General features: G+C 43.1%; 3 protein-coding genes across 4 annotated transcripts; 2 read left to right on the top strand and 1 right to left on the bottom strand.

Annotated features, from left to right (window-relative positions):
* The first annotated feature begins 584 nt into the window (after positions 1 to 584).
* Positions 585 to 5,211, top strand: LOC133899159 (probable E3 ubiquitin ligase SUD1). The gene is made up of 7 exons (XM_062340118.1): positions 585 to 851; positions 1,647 to 1,892; positions 2,515 to 2,600; positions 3,369 to 3,515; positions 4,034 to 4,157; positions 4,291 to 4,580; positions 4,760 to 5,211. The coding sequence occupies exons 2-7, from the start codon at positions 1,685 to 1,687 to the stop codon at positions 4,850 to 4,852; spliced, it is 948 nt and encodes a 315-aa protein (XP_062196102.1). The 5' UTR covers positions 585 to 851; positions 1,647 to 1,684; the 3' UTR covers positions 4,853 to 5,211.
* Positions 5,189 to 5,642, bottom strand: LOC133899160 (uncharacterized). Its single transcript, XM_062340119.1, has one exon. The coding sequence runs from the start codon at positions 5,574 to 5,576 to the stop codon at positions 5,316 to 5,318; it is 261 nt and encodes an 86-aa protein (XP_062196103.1). The 5' UTR covers positions 5,577 to 5,642; the 3' UTR covers positions 5,189 to 5,315.
* Positions 5,643 to 7,990: 2,348 nt separating this feature from the next.
* Positions 7,991 to 13,218, top strand: LOC133898759 (serine/arginine-rich splicing factor SR45a-like). Of its 2 annotated transcripts, XR_009906261.1 has the most exons (9): positions 7,991 to 8,146; positions 8,919 to 8,994; positions 9,690 to 9,712; positions 9,792 to 10,010; positions 10,153 to 10,255; positions 10,387 to 10,536; positions 11,104 to 11,625; positions 11,876 to 11,930; positions 12,581 to 12,666. XR_009906261.1 is itself a non-coding variant. In XM_062339462.1 (8 exons), the coding sequence occupies exons 3-8, from the start codon at positions 9,690 to 9,692 to the stop codon at positions 12,952 to 12,954; spliced, it is 924 nt and encodes a 307-aa protein (XP_062195446.1). In that variant the 5' UTR covers positions 7,991 to 8,146; positions 8,919 to 8,994; the 3' UTR covers positions 12,955 to 13,218. The 2 variants fall into 2 exon arrangements, 1 of the variants encoding a protein (XP_062195446.1); XM_062339462.1 differs by lacking the exon at positions 11,104 to 11,625 and having other exon boundaries at positions 12,581 to 13,218.

The following is a 13,218-nucleotide window of genomic DNA, read 5'->3' on the forward strand; positions in this document are numbered from 1 at the left end:
ATCTTCCCTTCTCTAAGACTGTATCTTCCCTTCTCTAAGATGCTATTTGGTTCAACTTATACTGGCTTTTGCTACTTATAAGAAAAAGCTAAACTAAACCATCCGTTTTTAAAATGACTTATAAGAAACAAAAGGTAGTATTATCACTGGAAATCAGAAGCTGACCTTGAAAAGCTTATGTAGCTTCTAAAGCATGGTATTTGAGAGATATTATACACATATTATATATTTCATCCTCATAAAAAACAAATTTAAAACAATTTTTTTAAAAATCAATTTTTAGAAAAACCTCGAGCCAACCAATCAGGCCGCCACCCTAGTCATTTTCTTTGCTGTCGGTGAACTAGTAGCTTAGCGTGGTCTCGACTTACCCACAACGCAATGCTTTCATATTACGAGGCCTGTCACTTGTGTTTTGAATTTTAATCTTCAATATCTGGTTTCATCAACATTTTGTGTAGAAATAAAATTTCTTCCTCTCTCTCTCTCTCTCTCTTTTGAGAGGTCCTCTCTTTTTGTTGCACACGCATTTTGGTGAAGTCCTGTGCGTTGGGCCTCGGAGTTGAACATATAGCGTCGCAAATACGTACGTTGTTTCCTCGTCTTCTCGGAAAATTCTACCACTTTCTCGATCACCACCTCCACGTCTGGTATTATTCGGTTCGCTCGCTCGCTCGCTCGCTTCCTCACTGCTCCCCACGGAAATCTTCGGAACCCCACACGGCACACGGGCGGCCGGGGCGTGCTCAGCGGAGGGCTAGGGTTCCGTTCTCTTTCCTCCCGCCGATTCGTTTGCAGGCGATCCCTTTCCTCGTCGATTGCTTGCTGCGGCCGGAAGGCGGTTTCTCGTGGTGAGTTTCCTTTTCTCCTTTCTCTAATCTTTCTTCCATATATATTTTTGCATTTTTTTAGTGGAGAAATTAGGACTTCTTTAGAATCGGTTCCGGTAGCGCATCCCGTTTTCGATTAAGGCAATTGCGCTGTGCTCTCAACTCTCAAGGGGGATTTCCGTGCTAATTTGTGCGATTCGGTGATCCAGCTTTGCTTCCTTTTTTTTTCTGTCGTGGGCAATTGCGGTTGAGTTTGGGGCCGATTCGCTGGTCCTTTCCTTGGGTTCGTAAGTCTGGACTTTTTTCCCGTAGTTTCATGTTTGGTTCAATCCGCTACCCGTGAGTTGACACGCTGTTTTCTTATGGATTTTTCTGCAATCGTGGCACTAGGTTTGAAGCGTTAAACATCATGTTTTGATCTATTTGCCTTTCCAGATGGGAGTACTTCACGCCACGATCCAATTTCTGTATGTGAATATGGTGTGAAATTCGGTCTTTTCTTTTGGTTTTCATTGTAATTTTGGTTAGAACTTGACCATTACTCATGGACAATTTCGGTCCGCGAGTAGCCCCCTCCCCCTCCCCCCCGACCAAGTCTGGTACAACAACTGCGAAAGTGTAGCTTAAGTTCGATGTTTTCTTTTAGTCAATTTGTTCAACTTGGTTGGGGCCTTTGACTTCAAAGTTCAGAGCCTGGGTCTTTACTTCAAATTCTTTGACTCCATATGGCAATGCTTCACCATGCTGCTGCTCAAACCATAATTAACTTCACAATTTCGTGTTTCTTGATTGCTGCGGTGGTTGAATTGGTTGCAGTGAAGGCTAGGCTAGAGAAAGAGAAGAACGGCCACAGAATGGATAGGAACCAGGTGCAGGAAGAGGTGACCCCGAATGACTCGGACCCTCTTCTTGGGACGGGGGAGAACAAGGAATCAGAGTCATCGGTGCAGCTGTCCGCGCCACAGCCAGCAACTGTGAGCCCGCTGGAGATCGAGGATGAGGAGATCGATGGCTCTTCTGCTGCGTGCTGCCGCATTTGCCTCGAGGCTGACTCTGAGATAGGTGATGATCTTATATGCAACTAGTTCAGTTTTGTTATGAGTTTAAAAAGAATTGTGTATGCTGTATTTTATTGTGTGTCTAGTTGAATAGGCTATGATTTGGTCATAGGATGCGCCCTAGCAAATGGGCTTTGGAATGATCTGAACTATACCATAAGTTCTTGTTAGCTACGACAACAAAGTAAGATGCACAGTTGACTAGCTGACAGACGGTTGCAGCTTTGCCTATGCCCTTGTGATAGAAATAGAATATCCTGTCATGATACCAGCATCTCAGTGTGACTTTGGAGAATATCAGCAATGCTATTGTGAGATCTTTGAACTATAGCCACTTGTAAGTTCTAGTTCTGTCAGCAAATTAAGAGGACAAGTGCCATTTTGCTCATGATGAACAACAGCCATTTTGGATTTCGGCCTTGTTCTGTGAAGATAATGAAATTAACTTTCTGTGCATCAGGATGTACATTGGGCTAAATAACTGAGCTTATAAAAATGATTAGGGATAGGATGTATTGGAATATTGGTTGGATGCTTCAGCTTTCCTTTTCCTACCCAACCAACCACTGATCTTACTGTAAGCTTCTGCGCTCTTGTGATTTTTTTTTGTTTTGTTTCTGGTGCAGGTGATGAACTGATATCACCTTGCATGTGCAAAGGAACTCAACAGTTTGTTCACCGTTCATGCCTTGACCACTGGCGTTCTGTTAAGGTACACCCAGTGTCTTCCTTATATTTTGCATATAAGTTTCTCTCAACCGCATGATATATGCTGCTGCTTTCCCTTGTCAACGCTACAAACCTTTAGGTTGGTAGTTGCCACATGAGGACACCAGTGTGAGATAGAGGGAACATATCACATAGAAAGCATGCATAAGGCAGTGGTGGATTGGTTGAAGTGTTATATGCAGATTAATACAATTATAATTAATCAGGTCCTGCGCATTGTAGAAAGAGCAGGAGACAACAGTGCAGCCTATATGTTAGATTTTGTTTTCCTATGGTGATAGTAGATGATTGTGTTCCTCCAATGCACAAGAACCCTGCCTGTTGCTTCATTAACCATCTTTTTTCTTTCAAAATGACAGATTCTGGCATTGCAAGTATGCTATCAGAATCAGATTTCTAACATGTATTGGCTGTACACTGCCAGTTAGAAGTCAAGCTGCATCTCTCCGAACTATTTCGTTTCAGCTTGATATGGAGGGTAATTGTAGAATGTAGAGTCTTGGCTGCAATTTCTGTGCCACTTAGAGTTGAGCTGCATCAAACCTTCTATTAAAATCTAGGTTGAACTTGTGCTCTTTACTAACCTTCATTGATTCTCTTTGCATTAAAGATTTCCAAGCTAGATGTTATGGTCTCTGCATATGATTCCTTCATCTTTATCTTCATTAAGTTGTCTTCTATTCAGATGGAGTGAATGGAGAAAAAAGTTATGTACTAGTCCTGATTCTGATGTTTTATGCTTACTTTGAAGGAAGGATTTGCATTTTCACACTGCACAACTTGCAAAGCTCAATTTCATCTTCGAGTGGAGACTTGGGAGGACAACTCATGGCGTAAAATGAAGTTCCGGATCTTTGTTGCAAGAGATGTTCTCCTCGTGTTTCTTGCAGTACAATTTGTAAGTTTCTAACATTTGAATGCACTTTCTTTTTGTATTTGCTTCTTTCACAAATGAAGCCCAACATCTTCATTTCTAGGGATGTTCTCCTTTGTGATTTTTCCGTGCAACTTTTGAAGTTAAACGTTTGAAAGCATGACTGTATGCCTCCTGAGGCACAATCAGTTTCATTTTTTCTACTTGTGCAGTTAAGCAATGATAAGATGTCGCCCTGAACCTGACTTTTATTGCATTGTTCGCAATTTGTACAGTAAATGGTACAAATGTAGGATCATTTACTAATTTGGTTAAAGAAAAGGTTTCACTTCTTTGCTGTTGCACTAACTCTTGGATAAGTAATGCAATGGCAAATATTTGTAGAAGAGAGTACTCTAAGAAATACTAGTGCAGTGTTAGGTCAATCTGCTTGGGACTAAAAGGCTTTGTTGTTGTTGTTGTTGTTGTTGTTAGGTCAATCTGCTTTGAAATCCATTATCAAACCAGTGTAACAATTATTGCTTTGTTTTTCATTGTTGCAGACTATTGCTATTATTGGTGCAATTGCGTACTTCCTAGACAGGGATGGAAGTTTCCGGAACAGTTTCAGCGATGGTTGGGATCGCTTCTTGTCAAAGCATCCAATACCATTCTATTATTGCATAGGTATGCAAATTGTTTGTTTTCTGATGCATTCTCCTGATACATTCTCAGCATGAACTTTTTGATTATTATACAGATGTACACATTTCTCCACTGATGAGAGTGTGTAACTATGACTGGCTTCTTTGTACTGTAGGTGTTGTGGTTTTCTTTGTGCTGCTTGGATTTTTCGGGTTGATAGTGCACTGCTCGTCCTTCAACGGCAACCAGGATCCATGCCTAGCAGGATGCCGGAACTGCTGCTATGGTTGGGGCATCCTGGACTGCCTGCCTGCTTCGTTGGAGGCATGCTTTGCCCTGGTGTTGGTTTTCATCGTCGTGTTCGCCATCCTCGGCATCGCGTATGGTTTCCTCGCCGCAACTATGGCCGTCCAAAGGATCTGGCAGAGGCATTATCACATCCTGACCAAAAGGGAGCTCACAAAGGCAAGCAACTTCCCTCAAATCAGTGTTCACATAGAATCAAGAGAAAAGAAAATGAGCATATTCCATCGATCCATTGAAATCCTAAACATTCAAGCATCTCAGTCCTGTCAATCTTAATAGTTCCGCGGCTAATTTTGCAAGGCAGTTGAATTTCTGAACCTTGCATTGCTCTGGGGCAGGAATACGTAGTGGAAGATCTTCACGGCAACTACACGGCGCCGAAGCTTGATCCGGAGCACGAGGAGCGGCTGAAGATGCTGAAGCTCCTCTAGAGAGGTGCCTGCCTCTCTTCATGGCAACCACATCAGCAGGCCTCATCCTCTCGTGTTCCTGAACAAGAAATGGTCACTTGGGTTCTAGACTGCTGTAAAAGCAATCACGCTCCTGCCAGTATCAAACACCATCTGGCCGCAACAAACGAGAGCTTCTGCTGAGAAAACCTTCTCGGTAACCTTCGTCCATGACGTGTACAGTTTGTACGATTCTTGTTTTCTTCTGTTGGTGAATGCCTGCACGATTGGAAGTTTGTTGTCTGAATTAATCCTGCGATTTCCTTATATTTCGGCATCTGAATAAGATCTGCTCTCAATGCATATGACATAGCAACAGTCTGATAATATCGATTGTCTTATCTTATTCCAGTCCTTGATGTTACATAATTACTAGTTCATCACAGTTTTACACTGCACTTGCACACGCACCATTTAACATAGCACTTCAAGGTTGAACTAACAGCTAGCCTCCGCCGGTGCCGGTGACGCCGAGGTCGGGCTTCCCCTCCTCCGTGCCGGCGCCGAACACCGGCCCGCCCTTGCCTGCGGCGGCCTGGACCGTGTCCTCGAGCTTCCTGACGGGCAGGCCGCGCTCGTCCTCGACCGACCGGAGCTCGGTCCTCGGCGGCTGCCGGCTCTCCTCGCCACCAGCGGCTGCACCCGCCGACGTGTAGGTGGTCGCCGTGAAAGCGCCCTTCGGCTGTGCTCCTTGCGCGCCGGACATGATTGATGGATGGGATCGATGCTCCGTGCCTTGCTTAAGTAGGTCTCTCGCAGTGACGTGTCGTGCCACCTGCAGTGGGCTAGTGCCACGTGGAACCGAGCTGCGCGGGACGTCGTACGCGTGTCTGCAAGAGCTATCCCGGTGAACGGACAAATTTGGAAGTGGGCTCACGCATGGCGAAATGCAGCTCGTAATTAGCGTAAAGATAATCGTATCCGCAACCCACAAGAAATAATATGATTAAAAAATTAATTTGTATAATTGGTAGAAACTGATAGGAGATGGATCATTATATTATTATAATTTAAATGTTAAATTGTATAATTTAAATTTTACAATCTATTTTTTTTTCAGCCGCTGGATTGCTACATCGATTAGGGACCTGTTTGGCAAAGCTCCCAGCAGCTTTTAGCTTCCTGAGTGGAATCTGTGGGGTGATTCTCTAAAATGAACTAAAAGTTGGAGAGCTGAAAAAAGCAGCTTCTCTTGATTCACTTTCCGCAGAGAATCACTTCCTCCATATATTTTATTTTAGAGAATCACTTTTAACCACAGAATCACTTCCTTCAGATAATCACTCTCCGTAAAAAATTTGAATCAGAAAAAGCTGTACTAAACAGACCTTAAGTGAAACAACTTTCCCCTAGCCAGTTAACCCAACAGAATTCTCAATAATGCTTCTGTGATAGGACTTCCCATAGTTCCTAGAAGAACGTACAGCTATAGGCTTTTGTAATGAGTATATAATACTTTATTTGTTCATAAATACATATTGTTTTAAAAAATATGATTAAATTTTAAAACATTGATTGATAATAGCTTTCAAATATTTAGTTTTGAAACTTAAAATAATATGTATAGATTTACTTTAAAAATAATTTCATAATATCGTAAATTCAATTGAGTTTATAAAAATATTTTAATAAAAAATAGTGATCAAAACTGTGTATGGAGACCATATTTTATCTAAAATAATATGCATTTATAGTCAGAAAGAGTATTTTGTAACACGTTAAGGTGAACACATGAATAGAAAAATCATAGGAAATTGAGTGTCACGACTGTGTGTGATTTGTTACAGGAATTAGGGAGCACAGGATAATTTCTAGCATGTCGTTTGGATGGCATGCAGGAAAACCACATTATTATTAATTCAAGATGTAACAGAAGTAACATGAGGTAAGAATTCATGTTTGTCTGTTTTCCTTTGCAGTATTTCTATGGTTCATATGAACTTTTCTCCTCAATTTTAGTTCCAAAAGGCTCGCTAAAGATTTTCTTCCTCTAGTAATTTCTTCAATAATCATATACTTTTCCTTTGTTACAAATCTCTATTGCATAAAACATAAAAACCTCTAAAAATTAAATAATTTACTCACTTTTGATATCCATCCTCATCCTCCAGCGTCCTCACATCGTTACAATCTACGGATATGGGTAAAGACGTCCAAATGGACCGTGCCTACTGGGCCGGCCCGAGGCACGGCACTGTTGGCACAGCTCAGGCACGGCATGACCCGATTACCGATGAGTCGGCCTGGCATGGCACAAGGCCACGGACCATGCCTGGGTCGAGCGCGCGGCACGACGGGCCAGCACGGCACGACTCGGCCGAGTCGGGCCGGCACGGGCACGTCCCAGCCCAAGCCGACACGGCCCAACACGATCCGACCCGGCACGCAAATGCTCAGTTATTTTTTATTATATATATATATATTTAATTTTATAGCTATTTTTATCTATTTTAATCTATTTTCTATATATTTTTTATATATATTTTTATTTTTTATCTATTTCGGCCCACCGGGCCGATCGGGTCGTCGGGCCGAAATCGTGCCCGGGCCGACCCGGCACGGCACGGTCACTGACGGGCCGTGCTGTGGGCCGAGGAGGAGGCACGCGGGCCGGCACGGCACGGCTCGCTACAGTAGATGGGCCGTTCGGGCCGTGCCGAGCTGGGCCCGTACCCGAATGGTGCATTTGATCATGTTTATATGGGTCTATTTTACTAATAAAAAGTAAATAAAAATTAGGAGAAAATTAGTAGATAATCTCATTATATTTTTTCGATCTCATCTGAAATCAAGCTACAATATCGCTCCCGACACATTCATTTAGTAGTACTCCCGTGATACATCAATATTTTTATACTTAAGTTTGTACTTGATTTATCGTATTTAATATTTATATTTTTATTGTAACACATGAGCTTATAGCTAGGGCGGTATAAAAGGTTTTTTACCTTATAAAAGGGTTGTTTGGGTAATTGGATGGTCTAGGATTAGGACCTACCAATTTCCCGGCCCAGCTCATCTAGGATCATGGGCTTGGAAACAAATCCCAGCCCGGCCTGGCTTGCGAAGGCGTTTGGACGAGGCCGGGGTTCCGGCCCACTCCAGCCCGTCCTGCCGCGGGGCCAAAGACGTCTCATCCCCCAGGAGGCGATTCTTCCCATTCCACGGGCGAGCCATCGCTATCGCGTGCGCCTCTCCTTCTCGCAGGCGGCGCCGGCGTCGCCCCCGCTCTCGTCCGGCTTCGACTCCGACGGCGGCTGCTGCTTCGCCACGCAGGTGCTGGACCCTCCTCCTCCTCCTCCTAGGTCTTTGCGTCCCCTTCGATCTGAGATTTCTCTCGCGAATCCACCGCTTCGAGGAAGTAGATCTGGTTGCGCTCGTCGGTCCTGTGCCCCACAACGGCGCTCCAGTCGACCGCCGGGTTAGTCCGCACCGTCGCTGTCGGCCTTGCGAGCGCACGCGTGCCCGCACGCCGGCGGCGGCGGCTTGAAGCGCCAGATCTGGGGCTCCGCGGCCGGGAGAGGCAGGCGCCTCCCGCCGGCCATTAACGAGTCTAGGATTTTGTTCGGTTCGAATTTCATTCTTTTTGGGGGGGGGGGTTGGATCGCTCCATTATGTCAGTTCTGTTTCCGTCGGTGATGGTGTTCATGGCTGTCGCCCGGTCCCCATCCTCTAGCTAGATCTGGGCGGGTTGCTACTGGGGACGTTGCTTGATTTCCACCGTTGTTTATTTGTTCCTTTGGTTTGAGAGTAGTCTAGAGACTATTGATATGCGAATCAGGAATTGGGTAGGAAATTGTGAATAATTTGTCGTTTGCTTGCAGTTCTATAACTTATGAATCAGCAAATATTATGTGTAGAGTCCATAGGGCGCAGTGGGCTGCAAAATAATTGAACAACACATAGGAGGCACTGTAAAACAACTCATGAAACCTGAATTGCTGAACAGAAAGGGATGGAAGCCATATATGTACTTTGCACTTGCTGTTTTTTTTTCTTATTAATGTTTGGTTCATTGGTTGATGCTCATTCACTCGTCTCGTTCCAGGTAGACCACCATTTATCTGTGCCCCCTCTCTCTTTGCTCGGCAATCGGCATTTCCACCTGTGGCTCCATTGTCAAGGTACCCACTACCTTACTTCGTGAAGTATTATTGGAAGTGTATTGAGATGTCATAGATGGGTTTAGGCTATATTTTTCTTATTTGCATATCCAACCTACCTTGCTGGGGAGATTCCCAACAATTGCCAGAAACCCCTTTGTGCAAATTCTATGTTTAATTGTTGATTTAGGCTTTGAAAGCTAGGTTCTTCTTGAAGTTCAGCTTATTTACTTTGAGAGCACTATTTGATAACTTTGTTAGAAATATGAGATGTGGTGGCATATTATAATGTGCAAATCTGTTATGTAAGTTACATTATCATCATTCTTGGGTTCCCTTTTGTGTTTTTTTAAAGAAGATTGTAAGTACTTCAGCAATGCGTTGCATCTGTTATATTAATTGAATATGTAATAAATTCTTACTTAGATTTAATGGAAATAATTATTATGCAATTAGTTCTGTAGGATAGTTTTATATGTATTCTACTATGGTTCATTTGCACACGGTTGGACAACTTGATAATGCACTGCTGCACACCCTCATTGTTCACAGTTTTGATTGTTGCTTTTATAGGCTTAAGTATGAACCTTTATTTTCCCCCCATGATGATTATCGAACTGTAGTTCACGTATATCATCAACATGCGTATGTTTCCATCCATGGTTTAGTGGTTTTTTTATCTGACATTTTCCTCCTCTGTTGTGTTTTCTTATTAGATGTCACAATCCAAGGAAGTGAGGTTAGTATATTATCCACTCTTAAATGCTTTCCTAAACACGGTGGACTTCTTATGTGTTCTTGTTTGTAATTTTCTTTAGATATACTGCACGGTCTATTACACCTCCGGCAAATAGAAATGGCACTTCAAAGTCACCCCCTCCAACAAGGCGCAGCCCTTCCAGGTCACCTCCTCCAAAGAGGAGTGCCTCAAGGTCTCCACATCCAAGGAGTCCAAAGAGGTGCAGCACTTCAAGGTCACCTCCTCCTAGGAGACGTGGTAGATCAAGGTCAAGGTCAAGGGATAGGAGTCTATCCAGGCAAGTATATCGCATGTTCATGATAGTTTATTAAATATTATGTCATTGGTTGTAGTAGCTTGTTCTTAATTGCAATCTGTAGTTCTATACAAATCTATGGGAAGTCTTGCAGTAATGATGTTTCATTTTTTATTGTGCATAGGAGCCAAGATGATAGAAATCCAGGGAATAACCTTTATGTCACTGGATTGTCTACTCGTGTAACTGAAGATGAACTTGAGAAGTTCTTTAGTAAAGAAGGAAAGGTATGGTCTCAATAGTATTCGTTAATGCGCTCTTCTTAATATGATTCCTGTTTTATCTGAATCTGATTATCTGTTCATCTTGTGATAACCATTTTGGTATCTATTAATTATTTCTAATTGTCAAATTTCAGGTTAAGCACTGCCATGTTGTTCTTGATCCTCGGACAAAAGAATCCCGTGGATTTGCCTTTGTGACCATGGATACTGTTGATGATGCAAGACGCTGCATCAAGTATCTGCATCGCACTGTACTTGAAGGTCGCCTGGTTACTGTAGAAAAGGTTAGAGACTCACTGAAATGATTGTTACATTATATATTTTTCTATCATATTTCTGATGAATGTAGCTGGTTGTATTGCGTCAGTAATTTCATAAATATTCTGAAAGCATTGCTAAAAGTTAAAATAATACGAACCATCTGTTATGTCAAACATGGTTTCTGCATGGCCTTGTGTTCTCTTTCTTTTTTCTCCCTTATCTTGAAATCATTGATGTCTCAGTAACTTAATCTTGTGCACCAGGGAATGTATATTCTATCAATTTAAAACTTAAAACTGTAATGAATGCTATGCTCTGTTTAGTTAAAAACTTTGGTTAAGGGTCCTTCAAATGAGGTATGTTACAGGTAGAAGAGTACAACTGTGCTCTTTCCCTGTGAAGGAAGAGTATATTCTGGGACAGTCCAGCCAGGAAATTCCACTCAGGTGTAATGGGCCAGAGTAAATTAAAAGAGAATCATTTGTGATGTGCTCTGATGCAATCCTAGTGTGGGAAATGGGGAGAACCATCTTCTCCACCTTCAACTGGGGTCTTAACTCTCCTCTCGTGCTGACTTCCTGACCTTCCAGTTTAACATGGTGCTGGGCTGCCCCGACGTCAACCCGGTTGGTGCAGGCTGTGCTCTCTAGGGATGTGCGGCTGACGTGATGGTGCTTATCACCACCCGTCAGAGCTCATCTTCACCGCTTGTCGTCTACACGCCCCTCACCGACACTGCATACCCGCTACACCAACGTGAGGTCGTCTACACGTCCCTACACCAACGTGAGGGCTGCCGCCAAATAGCGACCTTGGAGTCCCGTCATGCTTTGCGTCACCACTACCGGCCACCACCATCGTCAACGTCACCCTCATGATCCAGCAAGCTCTGCGGTTTGTCTACATCGACTGAGCGTTCATGGTACATGCTGCTGCCATGTCACAGCGACACCAACCACTCAGCCACCTGAACTTATGCAAACTTCGTCGACAACAACTGTCCTGATCGGATGCACATTACAAGGGGCATAATCTGGTGCTTCATTTCACCTGGCTACACCGACTACGGAGCAAACACACAAAAGTCATCTTTGGTTGAGCTGGCATGCAACGTAAAGTCATTCATCTACTTGTATCACCAGGAATTTTGATCAAGAGTTCACAAGCTTAATGATCCATCACTATTTGTTTTCCAGCAAAGGGACATGCTTTCTTAGTTTCTTTATCTATTCCTTTTAACCAATCAATATATCAAGTTAAGATTGGATAATTAGGATTCCAATTTGTTTGGTGTAATTGAAGTTCATTGTCAGTTTTATTCTCGAAACCAATTAACTCATCTGTCCACAATATTCATTACAGGCTAAAAGAACTCGAGAGAGGACCCCCACTCCTGGAAAATATTGTGGTCAAAGAGGTATGAACACAATTAAAATACTCTTGCTTACATATGATGTGAGTGCAATGCTTTCTGTTGAAAGTATTGTTTTGACTTGCTTCTATAATCAGACCAACTGTTGTAGTTGAATGGACTTAAATCTAATTGGTTGCAAATGTCCAATGTGCAATACTATTTTTACGAGAATTCATCTTTCCAATTTCCATTAATGTTTTATTGCACAAATAAGCTGTTTGTTTGTTCATTATTTTTTATATCAATGATATCCGGAAGTTCTACGTGTGCATTTGCTAATCACTGATCTCACTGGACTACGATATTTTCTGTGACCTGCGATTGTAATTGGAGCTTTTATGGTCTCACTAGTTTTAGCTGGCGTAATTCCTCACTATCAAAGCTTAGAATAAATCTCTAGGGTCTAGGTCATGTTTTCCTTGAGTCAAATCACCTTTATAAGGTAGTCAAAATCACAAGCCTAGACATGAAAACTCTGTGTAGGTATGTAGGCGCGTTCCAATCTGGTTGCATAGAACGTTTGCAGGCTTGTATCTGCTTATTAGTGTAATCCAGACATTTGTGCTCTGAAATAAGAGTAAAGGAAAATGTAACAGTTTGCAGCTAACTTTCACATTATAGCTGCATCTTTAATATATATTTTTACAATGCAGGAGGATCTGAAAGGCGCTCCAGGAGCCCATCACCGTACCGTCCTCGCAGGAGGGAGCACTCTCGCTCAAGGGATCGCAAAAGGGAGCGGTCCCGCTCAAGGGATCGGAGGGAACGGTCTCGCTCAAGGGACCGTCGAAGGGAGCGGCCCCGCTCAAGGGATCGGAGGGAGTGCTCTCGCTCAAGGGACCGCCGAAGGGAGCGCTCTCGCTCAAGGGACCGCCGAAGGGAGCGCTCACGCTCAAGGGACCGCAGAAAGGAGCGCTCACGCTCAAGGGATCGCAGGGGCAGCTCGCCACATGAAAGGGACTCTCAGAGAAGGCACGCCGATCGGTCCAGGTCACCGACGAGCAACGGGAACCATAAGACAGACTAGAAAACACCTCCCTAGCGATAAAACCATTTTTGTTCACAGGCTAGTAGTAACTGTGTGAACGATGGATTTGTGATGCTGCATTTAAGATGGTCGGACCGTGAACCATGTTTGGTATTTTTGTTTAGTACGTTTCTTATGTTAGCTTTGGGATCTGAAGAAATTGTTATCTGGCTTGAGATTGTTGAACAAAGAAGTGATCGAGCTCCTGAATTCCTTTGATATTATTATATGTTTGCTTAAAGAATTAAGATCGTTTCTTTTTTA

This window comes from Phragmites australis, chromosome 18 (assembly GCF_958298935.1).
Source record: "Phragmites australis chromosome 18, lpPhrAust1.1, whole genome shotgun sequence".
Taxonomy (NCBI): domain Eukaryota; kingdom Viridiplantae; phylum Streptophyta; class Magnoliopsida; order Poales; family Poaceae; genus Phragmites; species Phragmites australis.